Genomic DNA, 17,851 nt, shown 5'->3' with positions numbered 1-17,851 from the left:
CTAGGCATTCCCCCACCCATGGGACCAGAAGGCTTACTCTTCTTCTGTCCCATCTTCCGGAGCACCTTCACACACACACACAGCCGCTTCCCCCTTGTCGTGGCCCAGTCCCTCGCGGGATGTGGGAACCGCACTACTGAGGGGTCCGCACTCGCTTCGTCCGCAATTGGACGTCTCACACAGGCGCACTCCGGGATCACCAACCCCAACCGAACGGATCACCGGCCTATACTTACCCACCCCGTGGGTCTTTGTTCGGCCTTCGTGCACAAAGATTACCTAGGGGTTTTGCCGGCTTTATTTGCTTGCTGCCCAAATTTAGGGTTCGTCGGTAAAGGTTTCGAATGGGAATAATCCCGGCGAAGGCCGCCGAAATCGGCGGGGTGCCCCCTTCGATGAGTCTTCCCAATCAAATTGCCTTTATCCGAGTCACGGCACCAAATTTGTTATAAATTACTCTTAGTCAGAGAGAATTTGAATTAAGTCAATTAGTTTATTGAGTAAGCGATCAGCAAGCAAAACAGCGCTGGGCGGCCAGGGAGCTCATGCTCCTCCAAACGGCGCGCAACTTCCCCCTTTTGCAGTCCCCTTTTATCATCAGGCTCTTCCGGGGTTACGTGGCTTTCTTCTACGCGGCTGCGTCAGTTGTTGCTAGGGAGTCGTCTCTGTCCCTCTGGTGGTCGCACAGATGAAGGCAGTCATCCCTCTCTCTCTTCCTTATTTGGTTATATTAGTCCTCAAGACAGGGGAGTACGTTATCGGTTTAGCAACCCACTATTTACACAATGTTCCCTTAGCCATGTATCTGAGATATCCTGTTTCTGGGGGATGTCTCAGCATTCCAACCTTGAGCAACTCCCTTTGTTCCCTTCTTAATGTAGCAAAATAATGAACAAACATTCTTATTGTCCATCACACCTGCAGTATTGCAGTGCATGCATATTCAGCACTCTGTCCTGCTTACATCACTGATGGAATGAACTTTTTGGTCTGTCTTCAAATAGCGTAAATCAGAGCATAAATGAAGGTCTCTGATAGGATTTGATGATTTCAAAATAGGTGTTGCTGGCTTTAATTTCTTTCTCAGCCTTCGTCTTTGTATAGCAGTGTTAGGTGCTGCAAGGGCAGGTCCTGTGCTGCTCTAGGGTGCAGAATGGCATTGGCATGATGTGAAAAGGGTTGGTTTCGAGGGGAAAATGCTGTTCATTGTATTCAGTGATGGCCAATGAATGTGATTCACCAGCACATTCAAACCTGTGCTCCTGGTTGTATCCTTTCACTGTCACATTTGGGAGTGTTGTGTATGTTTTAAAACTGACAAAATAATCCCCCTTTGTTTATGAATAAAGTTAAATATAGAAGATTGAGTCCCACGTAATGATCTTAGGCAATACCAGTGTTACCATTGCTACCAGAACATAGAAGTGAAGAGGTGAACCCAGTTACCATTATTACCAGAGAAACAAAAATTTGAGACTGGCTGTGGGCAGATGAGAACTAGTTGGAGACCTCCCAGAGTATGCATTTGACTCTTTTGAGATGTGAACTGCCATTTAAGAAAGTAACTTGAATGTAGTAGACTGCTGGCTTGGTATCTGGCATGACAGAGTGCCTTTGCTCACATCTCTGGGGGTGTAGTACCAGTGCGTTTCTGAACATTGGTAGTGAATAACAAATTTTCTTCCTTCTAGTCACTGGTTCAGTCCCGGAAAGCTGGAATTACCTCAGCAATGGCCACTAGAACATCTCTCAAAGATGAAGAGCTGGTAAGTGGGAGGGTTGCTTGGCTCATGTTAACTCTCAGTAAGCAAATTAGGGGAGTTTGGCTCTCTGGGATGCAGAGCCAGCTTCACAGATGTCTAGAAGTATAGATGCAAAGCTTCTTGTATCATTTGTTTACAGAAACCAAACGTAAAAAATAACATTTAATATGTTAGATATGATCCTGAAAAATACAAACTTATTTCCTTCTGTGCTATCTACTATGGGAGACAGTGTGAGAAACTTGCTTTATGTAAAGTATCCCTCATCCACAAACTTTAATTTCTTCCATCTCTTCCACTTTCTTTTAAATGTCTGGAGAAACATTTTTGAAAGTGTGTTCTCTACTGCCACTTGTAGAATTTGGATAAATTTGGCTGCTTCAAATGTGTAGATAAACTGCACTGTTCATGCCTTTTCCATGTGTTAACTAGCAAAAACAGGTTCAGTCATCTTCCTGGCTGTTGGTTTATGTGTGTTCTTGTCTTTCAGAAATCTCATGTCTATAAGAAGACCTTGCAAGCCTTAATTTACCCTCTCTCTTGTACAACCCCACACAACTTTGAAGTGTGGACAGCCACAACTCCTACCTACTGCTATGAATGTGAGGGGCTGTTATGGGGTATTGCATGGCAGGGAATGCGCTGCACTGAATGTGGAGTCAAATGCCATGAGAAGTGCCAAGACTTGCTCAACGCTGACTGCTTACAAAGTGAGTAGCGGTTTTGCTGTTTTCTGTTCCAAGAGGTACAGTGGAGTGTGGCTGTTCAAGAAGTGTTACAAGAGCTTTCCGAAATATAAAGGTGATAGCTCAGTGATTAGTGAAGATGTATTTGTTAAAATGACTGTATTTTCAGAAAAGGTGCCATTAGGCTAAGCCTGCACCCATCACCCTGTGGATGCTGCTGATGCAGGAGAACTTCTTTGCAATATTGTACTTTGTGTGCTTTAAAGGAAGGTTTAGTAATTGACTCTTTCACATATATATTTTGTTTGTTTTAACATGTGTAATGTGTTTAATCTCTCTCTGTGTCAGCTCAGGTGGTGTGTTTGCTAGCATTTCCTGCACAGAAGAGAGGCAGCAGGGTGGGTGAATAGTCTACAAAGCTGGATATTCTGATTTTTGTTCTGTCCATCCTGCCCTGGTATCCTAGTCAGGTTTTATTTAAACCTTCAGCCTGTTTTACTGGATTTTAAGCAGTGCAACAGTGGGTTCCTGCTTAGGGAATACCATCCGTGGACTTAGCCAGGATTCTCTGTACCAAGTGCAGGTTGTCAAAACGTTGTCATTTGAATAGGAGTGCCCTGTGGCTGAGTTGCTATAGAGACCTGAGTCTGAATGAGGTCGGATGATGAGTCAGATAGGAAGGTATTATTTAAGTGTATGGGCAGTATCTCATCTTACTACTAGCAGTTCTGTTTTTGTTTTTCTGCAGTGTTCAAAAACTGAGCCCTCTCTTCAAAGAAAGCAGAGCTAATAATTTGCATAGTAAAAGAGACCTTGCACATACAATGGAGAAGCTTAAAATGATTTGATTTTTCTCTTTTTTTTCCTAAAAAAAAAAAAAAGAGAGAGAGAAAAAGTATGATTTTAGGCATCTGGATTGGTCAAATTATTTTTATTTGCTCCTAAAACAGTTTCTTGATTTGGTCTCAAATTTATATTCCTGCTTGAGAGCAAAATATCTTAGCCTAAATGGAATAGAAGTTTCCACTGTGTAAGTGTTAAATCTTGAGTAGGAAGGTGGGGCTGCTTCTGTTCACTCTTGATTTTCTTGGTGTTCCAGCTTGAAATCAGAAGGAATCAGAAGTTTGTGAAGTAGAAACCAGCTTATTGGAAATCCATGTCAGTAATTATAGGAGCATAGGGAGTCAAATCCTGTACCTATCTCAGACTCCAGTTATTTGGGAAAGCCAGACTGGATGATCCAGCAAGGGATACTAAAGAATCATAGGTCACTTGTTTTCTTACAGCTTATCATGACACCTTACATGGACATTGCTGCTGCTTGTATTTTTGATGTGTGCAGAGTTTTAAATTAGTTATATTTAGGACTGATGATCTATGATAAGTTTGTAGAGTTCACCAGAACCATATGCTAACTGGTGATTTTCAGCATTTGAGATGAAAAGCTGTTGATGTGTGTTTAAACATAGGCTTAATTCAGATGCACACCAAGATGTTGCAGTGTCATAATGGAGTCATGATATCTCAGTATGGGAAAATGTTATTGATAGCACAGGAAAATTAGGCTTGCATGAGCAGCAGTGAGGAAATAGGCACAAAGCTGTACAGAGGAGAAGTAATGAAGTCAAAAACAATAGAAGGAAAACTAAGTTTAACTAATGACAAAGAGGAAAAGTATTCCTGCAGAGGGCAGCTGTGGCAATCCATGTGCAAGAAGGAGGACTTCAGGCTGGGATGGGTACTGAGCAGAGTTCAATTGTAATGGAGAAAATGTGTGTGAATGTCTTGAGAGAGGATGATATGAGTTTGCTTGTTCATCTTTCAAAAGAGAGGCTTGGCAGTGTGGAACATGAGGACAGGAATAATGCTATTTCAGGAACCTAAGAATAGCCATACTGGGTCTGTCCCAAAATCATCTTTCTAAAGGGATGTGATGGAGTCCAAGGCAGGGGTGTAAGACATGCAATGAAGAGCTCCTAAGATGCTCTCTCTTTATCCTTCACCTGTTCTTGGAATTACTGGAGGTCTCTGCTGCATGGATACACTTCCTTTCTTGCTTGGCTGGAAATGGATGGAGAGTGGTTTTTTTTGTTTGTTTGTTTGTTTTTGTTTTTTTTAATCCTCATAGCATGTAAAGCTTTTGGAAAAAGGGGGCTTTTATCTCTTGCCCTGAGTACCAGTATAGTACTAACTGAAATACAACCAGTTGGGAAATGTTGATATCAAAGGAAGCCTTATGATGGCTGAGGATGGATGTGTAGGATGCAGAGAAATGGATGCAGAGAAGTAGGCAGAATTATGAAGAGGGTGGAAGGGAAGGACGTTACACTAGTGAGATACTGACAAAAGGGAGCTGCACAGTTCTGGACTAGCATTTGGAAAGCCTTAGTATTCTGCTTCTGCAAGTGTATGTCTTGTTTCCCAGTAGTGATGCTAATCTAAGTCCTCAATAGATTACAGTTAAACTTGAGGAAAGAAATTGCCCTGGGATATCAAAATCTGGTTCTTTGGAGATCTTGAAAATGAGGAATTGAGATCTCAAGCTTCAAACTTCTATTGAACATGAAATCTGTGTTGTGAGTATGATTAGCCATATTACTGCTGTTTTATGGTGTACTGGAACAAAAAACCTGGAGAACCTCACATAAGCTATGAGGACTGCAGTGCTGAATGCCCTGCTTGGTACTGTTTTGTCTCCTGGGGCTTTGGTTCACCACTGGAATTGTTCAGCACTTTTTGACTCAGAACTGGAAGTCTGGCATGTTTGTTGGGTTTTGGATGAGAAAGTTCTGTGTTGCACTCTGAACAGATTGCATTCCAGAGACTGGCTCTGTGGGAGCCAGAGACTGGGATTCCAGAGACTGGGCTCTGTGGACTGTTAGGGAGACCAATAAGTCACTCTTGTGATAATCATCTTGGCTTTGGTGTTGAATGATGATCAGGCACCATGGTGATGAATGCTTGTTTGCTTCCAGAATCCTGTGCAGGAAAAATATTTGTACAGAAGGAAGAAGGGTACCTTTATTTGAAACTCGAATATCTATTTTAAGTTTCATGAATATATAATTTCTAAGCATTATCCGCCTACTGAACAGCTGTCTTCTATCCTGCCAGTGTTGCTTTCTTGACTTTTTCCTCCTAAAGCATGAGATAACAGCACTGGCAGTTTACTAATAGCTGTATCAATACCAGTCCCAATATAGTCTTACTTGCTTTCTGTTTTCAGTTATAAATTGACTTGTGATTCATTCCTAGGGAGGAAGAGATAAGGAAAGCCCAGTACCATTTATATGGTACTATACATGTCTATACACAGTACTTGTGTAGTCCCTTGCCTTTCTATTGCCATTTACAGAACTACTTGAAAAGCTGCACCACTGGCCTAAACTTTTTTGACCCAAGTCCAGCTGCAGGAGAAGCACTGGTGACCTTCCAATATAGTGACATGCATTGGGTTTATATCAAATATGTTATATGTAATTAATCCTCTGATAGTTATTGTGGAAGCCATGGTGGTTTTGTACCAACAAGAAAATGTCAAAATTAAGAATTGGTATATTGTTGTGACAGAGGGTTTGTCTGTTCTTTACTCTGTTAGTCTGTATAGTTAAACACAGTATCTGATTCTGGATTTTGCACTGCAGTTCATGTGTAACCCCTGCAGGGAGACAAACATCTTTCCTGTGAAGGAATAATGGAGCCTTTTTTCCTGGGCAATCATCTGGGCAGAGTGGAGGAGCAGCATGTTTACGGGCAGTTACCTCTGAAAGTCAGGAAGCAGAGCCAAGCCTTAGAGGTGATGAAAGAGGGCTGTCTAGGGGTCTGTGTGGCATGGCTGGCATCTCCTGCAATTCAGGATGCCACGGGCAGCTGCTAGACCTGAAGCAAGTCTTGGTGAATGGCCCCACTATTCAAGGTCTCTGGAGGTGGTGGGGATGTGAAATATGTTTTTAGCTAGGACTCTTCCATTTTTCTATGTTTGCCGTCAAAAGCCTATTCAATGCTTCTGGTGTGCTTGCCATTAAGGCAATGATGCAGACCATGCCACTCCAAAATTGCAGTACCTCTGGTCCCATCTGTGTTATCAGCAGTGAAACATTTATGTTTGCAAGATGCCTGGCTAATAATTTCTTTGGAAAATGTTTCTGAAATAGAGCACTCACTCATGTATGACACTAGCCCTTAATGTTTGAGTTTGGTTCTTCATTACCATAAGATCAGGTCAGAAACAAACCCTGTCCTGCCCTTTCTTTGTATTGTTACAGATTTCAGAATTCCTCATAGGAAAAGCAACTTTTTCAGCTTGGCCTCTTACAGTTTCTGTAGCTCTATGTATACAATATAGAGTCCACCTCCATCCCTAAAAGACCTAGTTCTGTTAATGCTGAATAGCATTTCTTATCTGAAGTTCAAAGTATAGCCCCTGGTATAATTTCAATTTCATATTCCTTTAATAAGTGTTGGGTCTACAGCTGGATGATTGTCTGATACAGGCATCGCTTTGGGTAGTGGTAGTTCTTCATCACTGGTGAGTGAAGACAGCGGGGACTACATAATTAATTCCAGTATTTTGATTTCATTTCATCTTAAGCCAACAATAGGAAACTCTGGGGCCTTTTCTCAGATAAATTTTATTGTACTAAATGGAATACTGAACATCAAGCCTCTAGCAAATAAAATGAAAAAAATAATTATCAGGTAATGCAAAGTTATGGCTTGTTTTATACCCAGGTCTTTAATAGGGTACCTTGGTATGCAGTGTTCTTAATGAATTTCTGAAACTTCAGTGGTCACAGTCTGTTCCAAACTGTGTTTTTATTCTTTTCAGTTTGGATGGTGGAAGTTATAATTGAGTTTTGTTTCTTTATTGAAGTGAATTTAGTAACGGTAAAATGTATTAGATTGAAGGTCCTAGAAATTGCTGTCTTTAGGCAATGTTAGTCACTGGGCATGTTGTTGAGCCTGCTAACAAGGTTCCCTGTTATGTTGTACTGCTGGGGGTCCTTTATGAGGGTGCATTCACAGAAGTTTGTTCCTGTTTGGTCACTAACTGCTGAAACTCTCTTAGTATGCAAAATAATAAAGTCTTGTGTTAAGGTGCTCCAGATATATTTGTGCACTTGTTCCAGAGGAAAACAATTTGGGGTATCTTTGTGATTGATGGCTGCCTTTGCACAGACTTGCACCTGTTTTAACACATTTTTAAGGTAATTCAGTATTTGGTGAACAGCTGGTGAAGGTCATTTTTCTAGGACAAGGCTTAATATAAGGTATCTGAGAAAAAACAAGCATGCAAAAGCATATTAAACTAAACTGAAATAATGTCTGAATGTGTTCACAGGACTTCTGTCTTGGTTTAACCATATCTGATTTAAGGTCGTAACTTGAAATCCGTTAAATGCAGACTGCATGTAGAAAGACCGTGTGTAGTCTCAGATTCCTGTATTTCATTTCACACCCTGGTTTGTCTGTCCTGTTAGCTCATGTCAGTGGTTTTATTAACTCATTCCTCACATCTGACACAACAGTCTGTGGTTGAGTTCTGACAGCAAATGTGGCTGTCAGAATTGAATAGGGAATAGTTGACTGTGGGAGCATTCTTATCTCGTAATTAAATGAGCTTTTAAATTTTGTAAGAGGTATGCAAGTGACCAGAGGCCTTTGTTAAAGCAAGATGATGAGAAGAGGGGGCATGCTGATGTCTGCTATTATGGTAAACTTCATTTCTGGATCTTTCTCAACTGCAATGGTGTTGATTTGAGCCTGTTCTCAGGAGAACAGTCTTGTCCCAGATTATAGAAGAGTCTGGGCATTCCCCTTCCATTATCCCCTCCCAGCTCTATGTGGTCCAAGTTTTTCTGCATGTATGTTGAAATGGAGGAGGGTCTCACTGTAAAGATCAATAGCAAGAGGCATCATGTGGAGGGTAACTCATGGCTTTGATCCTACCATTCCTATTCAATGAAGCATGACTTGGTGTGTTTGCCTGTTTCTGATGAGCATTGTTTACTTCCTGATGCACAGGAGCAGCAGAGAAGAGCTCAAAGCATGGAGCTGAAGACCGAACCCAGAATTTTATCATGGCCATGAGGGATTGCATGAAAATCCATGAGCGAAACAAGCCAGAGATCTTTGACTTGATCAGAGATGTGTTCTGTGAGAGCAAATTGACACATGCACAGCAGATGAAGACGGTGAAGCAGAGCGTTCTTGATGGCACCTCAAAATAGTCAGCAAAGATCACAATCACAGGTGAGTGAAGGGAGGCACAGGTTCCCTCATTCTTGCTTGGGGCCCTAAGATAAGGAAGAGTTGGTGTGAAGCTAGAGAGAGCAGGCTTCCCTCTCTCTGCTCAGTGTACAGGTAGCAGGTGGAGATGCTCTTGCCCCAGGTGTTGTAATGTACCATGAGCTGAGGCTCATCAGAAGAACTCTCATGAGTGATATTCCTCTTTTTTTGGCCAGGCTGATTTGCTGCTTCATGTGGTGTGTGAACACAGTATTATTGGCGAGTAGTGATAACTCTTCTTTTTTCCTTCCAGTGATGTGTGCTCAGGGTCTGCAAGCCAAAGACAAGACTGGTTCCGGCGATCCATATGTAACTGTTCAAGTTGATAAAACAAAGAAGAGGACAAAAACAATTTTTGGGAATCTGAACCCTGTTTGGGAAGAGAAGTTTTATTTGTAAGTACTCTTACAAGGACTCTTTCTTACCCGTTTTGCCTGTTTGTATGATCTTTACTTTGACAGTTATGCCATCTTTGTCAGTATGCAATCCCACACTGCCTGTAACGTATGAAGGTTTCACTTCTGCTTGGCATTGTGTGCCTGTCTGTAACAATGTGCGTAGTGCACACTTGTCCACTTCATCTTTCTTACTTGTGTAATTGTCTGCTCTGTGAGCATTCTTATATTGATGTTTCTAGAGAAAGATAAAGAAAGGAAAATCTTTAAGTTGGTGACTTTTGTTCCTGTATAATAGAAGTACTTTCAAAATTCTTTGGAATATAAAAGTGAAGTTTGTATAAAAGGCTGAGCAAACTTTCTGTGACCTACTGCTGTGACTTACTATTGGTGTTTGACCAACAAAGGTTAAAGGTAACTATTTGTCACTTGTCTGCAACACTACCAGTCTCTCCCTTTAGTTCAGGAACATCAATGTAACAATAACTTGAGTGATTATCTGCTTTCAAGATGAGCAATGTATCCATGTCTGAATTGAAAAGAAAGACTGCAGGCACATTTTTTTAGGTATCAAATATGCTCAGAAGACTGAAGAATGTACTATTCCATCCTGCTTTTATTGAATAAGTAAACACTACCCTCAATTTATCATTGAACGCAATACAACACAAAAGGGAGATGTGAAATCTACCAGGTAAGTAGTTTCTGAGGATTCTGGATGATCTCTTTCAACCCAAGACATCTTTATTTCCTTCAATGTGTAAGCTCTTCCTTTATACCTTCCCTCTCTTCTCTTTTTTCCCCTCCTTGTTTTTCCCTAAACTGATTGAAGTGAGCTCTCTGCAAGCTGAAATTGTATATTAAAATCAAGCTTATATCAATCCAGCTTTGTCTTTACAATGCACAGTCCAAACAAAAATATTTTAAAGTAGTTTTGAGCTCCTCATTAACATCATAAAAATCTCAGCTCTATTTTGAGAGAGTAAGCTCCTGGGCTTTTATTTATTTATTAAGTTTATTAAGTTTATTCTTACATTAATCCAAAGTAATAGAACCTCTTGGTAAGTAGTAAGTATGCTTAGATGTCGTTTGGTTAACTCTAGTCACAATAGCAGTAAGTCTATGTGGGAGCTTTAAGGACCTTGATTTACCATGCCAAGTAGTTATCATGGTATTTGCAGTGTGTTCCCTTCTAAGTTTAGGAGCTTCAACAATGCTATGTTTATAGATAGATAGCACAACGTGATAAATGTCACAGTTTTAACAGTGCTGCTGTTTAGATTTTATCTGTGTCTATGATTCAGCAGATAATATGCTATTGGGCATTAGAGTTGATGCTACTTTGAATCTTATCTATGTCTAGGTGGTGGTTTTAATTGCCTTGGAATAGCAGGAAGAGGTAAATGAAATGATGACTGTATCCAGATCAAATGCAGGAGATCACTCAGTACTGGCATCCATGTGTTGTTTTATTGGTTGATGTCAAAGCTCAACATATGCTGCATGAGGAGAGTCATTTGGAAGAGTGTGCAGTGCCAGTATTTTTACATGCCTTTTTTTTTTTTTCTTTTGCATGTATGGTTCATTTTTTTTAGAGCTTACTACTCTTAAAATTGCTGGAATCTTCTACCCTCCATAATCCAATGGAAAGTTAAATCCACATATGCATGACAACAATACCCATTACTTACCAAGCTTTTTTACAAGAGATTGCCAGGACAATTGAGGTGCTCAGTTTTGAGGGTTGAGGGTGCATGTGTTTATTTTTTAGAGTAAAGTTAATTTGTTACAGTGGGAGAAAGGTGTTCTGGTAGTTATGTCTGCTGCTAGGTAGGCTTTTAATATGAAAAGTTTAATGTTCAGAATGCTAAAATATTTCAATGGGTGCAAGGTACACGAGTAGAGAGAGGTCAGGTCAGTAATGTATAGGTTAGTAATTGCTGTTCCTCTACTGCTTGGCTTGTTGGACAGACTTGTTTGTAGCTGGTGTTCATTAGGTGCCCAGTGCCTTTTATGGGATCTGTTGTGGTTTAGCCCGGCTGGCAGTCAACCACCACACAGCCGTTCGCTCACCCTCCCCCCTCCCTCTCCGGGATGGGGGAGAGAAACGGGAAAGTGAAGTCTGTGAGTTGAGATAAAGACAGTTTATTAAGACAGGGAAAAGAATAACAACAATAATAATAATAATAATAGTATTAATAGTAATAATGTGTACGAAATAAGTGATGCACAATGCAATTGCTCACCACCCGTTGACCGATGCCCAGCCTATCCCCGAGCAGCCGGCCCCCCCTCCACCCCGGCTAGCCACCCCTATATATTGTTCAGCATGATGTCAGATGGTATGGAATACCCCTTTGGCCAGTTTGGGTCAGCTGTCCTGGGTCTGTCCCCTCCCAGCTCCTGCTGCATCCCTAGCCTGCTCGCTAGCAGGACAGAGAGAGGCTGAAAAGTCCTTGGTTTGGTGTAAGCACTGCTCTACAACAATTAAAACATCAGCATGTTATCAGCGCTCTTCTCATTCTAATCCAAAACATAGCACCCTGCCAGCTACTAGGAGGAAAATTAACTCTGTCCTAACTGAAACCAGGACAGGATCACAATTCCACCATCTTTTCAAAGGTTGGATATGGAATCAAAAACCTGTGTGTATCAGTTGTCATAGTGCTATTGTAATCCATGACGTAAGCTGAGGCAGATTGCATACAGCTGAGCAATACAATAATTTCTACAGACTCAGTAAAGTTTATTAAAAGCAGCTTAAACAAGTTTTAAAAATGTTAAGGTTGCAATAACTATTTGAAATAGCTTCTCTGTGCTTATTTACAGTGGTGGATGGAAAAGTGTATTAACTTAAAGACATATTTAAGGAGATGTTGTGGTAGTTTTGACTCAGTTTGGAAGTCCAGATTTAGAACTGTATTTTAGAAAAGACAAGGTTGAAAAGACTTTGGGTTTTCATTATAAGCACTATTTAGGTCATTACTAGGCTATGTCCCTTGGGCTTCTGCTTAGATTAACGACCAGTTCTTGGAGCATGTTCATCACCAAGCAGGTGTCTTATTTCTTTCTGAAAATCATCTTTTTGTATATTTTCATCCTTACCTTTAGGAAACATGTTATAGAGAATTTGTCTTTCATTGAAGTTTGAAGACCTATGAAAATAAAAGGAGCTGATCTTTTTGCTCAGTTCAGAGTGTTGCAGGCTTGATGCAAAGACTCCCCATATATGGTGCCTGGCAGGATGAAGCTTGATAGGGGACTCCAGACATTGCTGCAATACAAAAAAAAAAAAAAAAAAAAAAAAAAAAAAAAGTTCTATCAGCAATCACTAATGAATTGTGCTTCCCTTGGCTTTACATTCCATTCCTGTTTTGTTATAATCCCAGATCCCTTTCCTTATAGCTATGTTGAACAGGCTAATAGGTATTCTTCATTTGCCCTGTAGACTTATTTTCTGTGCCTTCAGCCTCTCTTGCCCTCAACTCTGGACAGAAGGCAGCATGTCCTATCTTCAATTGGTTCTGAGTTGTCTGGGTTGATGGGTGCATGAGAACCAGGTGGCTGCAGACTTTCCAGGAATGGTAGCTAATTTGGATCTCTCTTCTCTATCTAGCTGGTAATTTTTCACAAAGTGTGTTGAAATACAGAACCTTTGAAAGGAAATTTTCAAAGCACTCATTTCCCTAGGAAACAGCCCAGTAATATGAGAGGGAAGATATTTTTGCAATCTTCATTGCAATTAAAACAAAATTTTAATTCTCCATTTAGACATAATTTAGACTATTGGTAGAAAATATTGGCTTTCTGGTAATCTCCCTTTTTGTAAAGGCTGAAGCTGAGCATACATTTGAACAAGTTACAATGGTAGACAGGTTTTAAGAGTTCCATTTTAAAAGAAGAATTGTGGGCTCAGCTAGAGGTTTCTTGTCAATACCAGCTTTTTTTAGGAAGGACCCCAGTCTTGAATAATGAGCACTAGAAGTTAGTGGATGCAAACAGGGCTTTGCTAGGTTTCTTGGCCTAGGAACAAAATGACTCCCTCATTTTAAAGTAAAATCCCCTTGAAGTTGTATTGTCTGAATATATCTGTGCACAAGGCCTTAATGGTGGGTGTGAAATCATTGCCTGGAACAGATTGCATTGTCAGTGGGCAGTTTGCAAGAGGCATGTTTGTTCTTTTACTACAGAAGACTAACTCAGTTAAAGTAAATGTGTTGCCTCCTGCTAGCAGATAACCAATATTTTACTAGGACATGCAGAGCCACAGATGACATACATGCCTGTTAATCCTTTGGGAATGGTGCTATTGCATAGCTAATCACTGTGTTGTCACCCAAAAGGTTCTGTTTGGTTGCTCAATTTTCCTTTCACCTGCTGAGCTTGTTATCAAGCTCAGCATCTTTCAGTAATCTCTGTGGTTATATGAGATTGTTTCAGTGTTGTTTTTCAGTCTCTACCTTTGGAGACCACCATGTTTATAAATGTCACTGGAACTCTAAATCCTCAGCCTCCTCTGTTCATTGCATGTCAGGGACCATTTGGTTGTCTTGCTTTCTTTATTCTCTAGGTACTGCAGATGCTCAAAATGGCACTCTGATGACATCCTGCTTGTTTTGCTGCTCAGTGACCAATGTGAAACTGATATTTGAATTAAAGTTGATTCCTCATGGCAAGCGCCTTTTGAGAAACTGAGTTAATATAGCTAAGGATGTAATGCTCGGAATCACTTTATCTGCTCTTTGTAGTTAGGAGAGCCGCATGATTAATTTGTGCAGTCAGTGTTGTAGCGTTGGGTAACAGCAAAACGATTGTACTTGTTCCCCTAAGAAACAAGCTTTATGCTACTAAGAACAGAAAATTCATTTCTTTGTTCTTAAACAGCAACAGCTGGATCTCACAGCATATTCTTGTGCTGTTGTGCTTAACTTATAAACTGCTAAGGATTTTAGCCTTGTTCTCTTACCACTCTGATTTTGCTTTCAGTGTATTTTTGTTGTCTTTTTTTCTCCATAACTGAAGAGCCTTGGCATCATTTAAAAATTAATCTGTCCTGCAAAGTTCTGTCATCTATTCCCATTGAGGCTGGCCACAGCAGACCTCCCAGTTGGATGCTGACATTTCTAGACACTTCCATTTGAACCACTCTCAAATCTTCCTGCTTTTTCAGCCAGACCTTTTCCTAAAGACTTTTTTCCTGAAGTGTATATTGTTACAACTCTTTGTTGGGCTTTCTCATACTGATTACTGTAACTACTCGTTCTGATTTTCCAGAAAATTATTTTGCCTTTTTTTTTTTTTTTTTAGCACTTTGCTCCTCAGAAGCTAAAATGATTGCAGGTCCTAAAGTCCTGCTGATCTGTTCTTCTGTCCTGTGCATTTTCCCACCTCCTGTACTCTCATCCCCTACTTCTGCAAGCTGCTCTGCCCTTTTTGTCTGTCCTCTACCATTGCATAAAATATTCTCTGCACCAGACTGTGAAACTTTACAGGCCCTTCTTGAGGGGGGGATTGTGCAGAAGGGAAACCGCTCATAGACCACGGCTGTATAAATATTCACTAGACTCTTTGAACCATAAATATTTTTTTATATATATCAATGCACAACGAAACTACTTAAATCTGGGCTTGACTTGACATACTTTTAAATCTGCAAAATATTGTTGATACCTCTGCACCCTCACTTCAGTCGTTTGTTCTTGCTATGTCTGCTTCTTGCTTTTCATCTTTATTAGCCTGTCAGCTCTACAAAGCAGGGGCTGTCTTCCTCTCTGTAAGTTACCAAGCACACAGCAGAGTCACGATTGCACTGGGGCCTCTGGGCTCTCCTGTTCTTCAGGCAGAAAATACGAAAAAACAACATAGTTTAAGAAAACATCTTCATGTGAAATGGGTGTGTTGAATGATAGGGTTGTGTTGGCTTCTCACCTCTCTAATCTATGCAGTGCATTTTAGAGATAGACAATCTATGTCTAAAGGCAGTATTAATGGAATGAAACTGAGGTCTGGGTGTATCCTGCAGGGTTAACATGCTGATAACACCTTTCTTGAGATGAGAAGTTGATTGGAAAGAAATCCATGTGGATGTGTGTGGTGGTTTTACTCAGGTGGGCAGCTGAGCTCCATCTCAGCCGCTCTCTTGCTCCCCCTCCTCATAGGGAAAGGGAGAGAAAATACGATGCAAAGGGCTCAAGGATTGAGATAAGGGTAGGGAGATCGCTCAACAATTATCATGATGGACAAAACAGACTTAGTGTAGGGAGATAGTAAAATTTATTGCCTATTACTAACAAGCTAGAGAAGTGAGAAACAAAGGAAAGAAACTAAAAACACTTTCCCCCCATCCACCCTCTTCCATATCCTCCCCCCGAGTGGCACAGGGGAAGGGGGGAATGGGGGCTGCGGTCACTCCCTAACACTTCATCTCCGCCGCTCCTTCACAGTCACTCTTTGCCCCTGCTCCACGTGGGTTCCCTCCCACAGGATGCCGTCCTTCCTGAACTGATCCTGCGTGGGCTTCCCATACGCAGCAGCTCTTCAGGAACTGCTCCCATAGGGGTCCGTACCACGGGGTCCATCCCCCAGGAGCAAACTGCTCCAGCACGGGTCCCCCACGGGCTGCAGGTCTGGCCCGGGGCCTGCTCCTGCAGGGGCTCTCCATGGGCCGCAGCCTCCTCCAGGCCACATCCACCTGCTCCACCAGGGGCTCCTCCATGGGCTGCAGGGTGGAGATCTGCTCTGCTGTGGGACCCATGGGCTGCAGGGGGACAGCCTGCTCCACCAGGGGCCTCTCCACAGGCCGCAGGGGAACTGCTGCTGCGTGCCTGGAGCACTTCCTGCTGCGCTGACCTTGGGGGCTGCAGGGCCGGTTCTCACTCCTCACTCTCACAGCTGCTGTTTTGTAGCAGGGTTTTTTTCCCCTTTCTTAAATCTGCTCTCCCAGAGGTGCAAACAACATCACTTATTGGTTAAGCTCTGGACAGTGGCGGGTCCCTTTGGAGCCGGATGAAACTGGTCCTTATCTGACATGGGATAACATATCTGTTATAACAATATCTGTTAACAACAGATATCTGATAACAACATATCTGTCATAACAATATCTGACATGGATTCTTGTCACAGAAGCCACCCCTGCAGTCCTCCTGCTACCAAAACCTTGCCACTTAAACCCACTACAATGTGACACAAGTGGGCATTCAAAAACCTTTTTTTGTATTTACCAGACTCTTTCTCTTCATGACTGTAGATTCTCCAACACAAATTAGTGGTTTCAGAAGGACAGAGCTTTTCATTTTGACACTTTCTGTGCTCTAAACTTATTATCCTTATTGTGGTTTGCTTTTGTTTGTGTCTTTGTTTTGAAAACTGCTGGACAGAGTTTTATGGGTGTATACTTTGTATGTCTTCTGGTAGATCCTTGCAAACCTTCGAGGTTGCTGCACCCTCATGAGGGTTGCCATGTGCCTCTAGCATTCCAGCAGTGGGAGGTTAAGTAAGAATCCTGCAACAACTGATTAACCAATTCAGCACAGATGTCATTGTTGTGTTTTGTTTTTTTTTCCACATCAGAGTACAAATTGTTGACTTGAAAATGTTAGGGTCATTTTTAGACATTTCTTTTACTTTCTGCCTGCTTTTTTGGAGGACAGGATGCACATGCCTTACTCTGTCCCAGACCTCTGACAGCTTCTGAGCCAGTTTGGGCCAACCTTCACAGACAGGCAGAGGTCTCAAAGCTATTAAAACAGACAGGCAGAGGTCTCAAAGCTATTAAAACCGTAGAAAGTGAGTCTTAGAAGTTGGAGCTAAATTAGAGGGATACAAATTATTAACTTAATTATGGGAGACTGTAATGTAAATTCAGGAGTTGCCTTTTCTGTTTAGCCACTGATATACTGATTAGTGTGTGTGTGTCAGCATGGCACTGTGTGCGTGCATCAGAATTAACAACAACTTTGTGTGCTTCCCCTCAGCCCGGTTGATAGCTGGGCATGGGAAGATGTCAGAGCACTGACAGCACAGGGGGATATGTTTGAGGCTGGGGTAGGCCAAGGGGGAATGTGGTAGAAGAGCTGGAGGTAGAATGTGGGATAGAGAGCAAGTCAGCAGAACCAGGCTCTCCTGGTTCCACTGCTCCTGCAACCACTGGCTTTAGGTAGGAAAACTTCATGGAAATAAATTCACAATTTTATTTTTTTCTTGCAGATTTAGTGTGCTGTTTCCTGAAAATGTTTCTTTGATACCTTGAAGTATCAAAGTAACTTTTTAAACATAAAATGGCATGACTGCAAACATCAGAAGAATGTAGATATAAAAGAAAAATAGTCATTTTCTGAGTCATGCAACAAAGAGAACTTGGTTTCCAGCCCCTCACACTCTGAAATGGGCATCAGCACGTTTGATAGTTTCTTCCCTATGATAGGGTCTCAAAGAGTTTCTTCTTTGCATCCTCTTAGGAAAGCTGTGGGAGCTCAGCTGTGGCAGACTGGGCAGACACGTGTACACACACATTGTCAGAAAACCACTCTTCACAAAAATGTATCAAGAAGTGGGGTAGGCATCTTTAGAAATTTTCCAGCTCCTGTAGTAATGAAGGGGAAAGTTTCTAGCAACAGAATGTGTTAGCCACAGTCTTATGGAGCCGTGATGCTATCAGTAATGGGAAGCTATTTTTATTAGCTAGAAAGCTTGTTATCAATTAAGCTCAAGTAGGCCA

The 17,851-nt window shown here is 41.5% G+C and overlaps 1 protein-coding gene across 1 annotated transcript in view; it reads left to right on the top strand.

Annotated features, from left to right (window-relative positions):
- The first annotated feature begins 1,519 nt into the window (after positions 1–1,519).
- The window catches only part of LOC121062985 (protein unc-13 homolog B-like), an 86,476-nt gene continuing 70,144 nt past the window's right edge, over positions 1,520–17,851 (top strand). Inside the window, 5 exon segments of the mRNA XM_040543297.1 lie at positions 1,520–1,561; positions 1,692–1,766; positions 2,254–2,473; positions 8,474–8,701; positions 8,991–9,132. Coding sequence (XP_040399231.1) covers positions 1,520–1,561; positions 1,692–1,766; positions 2,254–2,473; positions 8,474–8,701; positions 8,991–9,132 — 707 coding nt within the window.

The sequence above is a fragment of the Cygnus olor genome (assembly GCF_009769625.2).
Source record: "Cygnus olor isolate bCygOlo1 chromosome W unlocalized genomic scaffold, bCygOlo1.pri.v2 SUPER_W6, whole genome shotgun sequence".
Taxonomy (NCBI): domain Eukaryota; kingdom Metazoa; phylum Chordata; class Aves; order Anseriformes; family Anatidae; genus Cygnus; species Cygnus olor.
The sequence above is the reverse complement of the archived record's forward strand: the minus strand, read 5'-3'. Positions and strand labels throughout refer to the sequence as shown.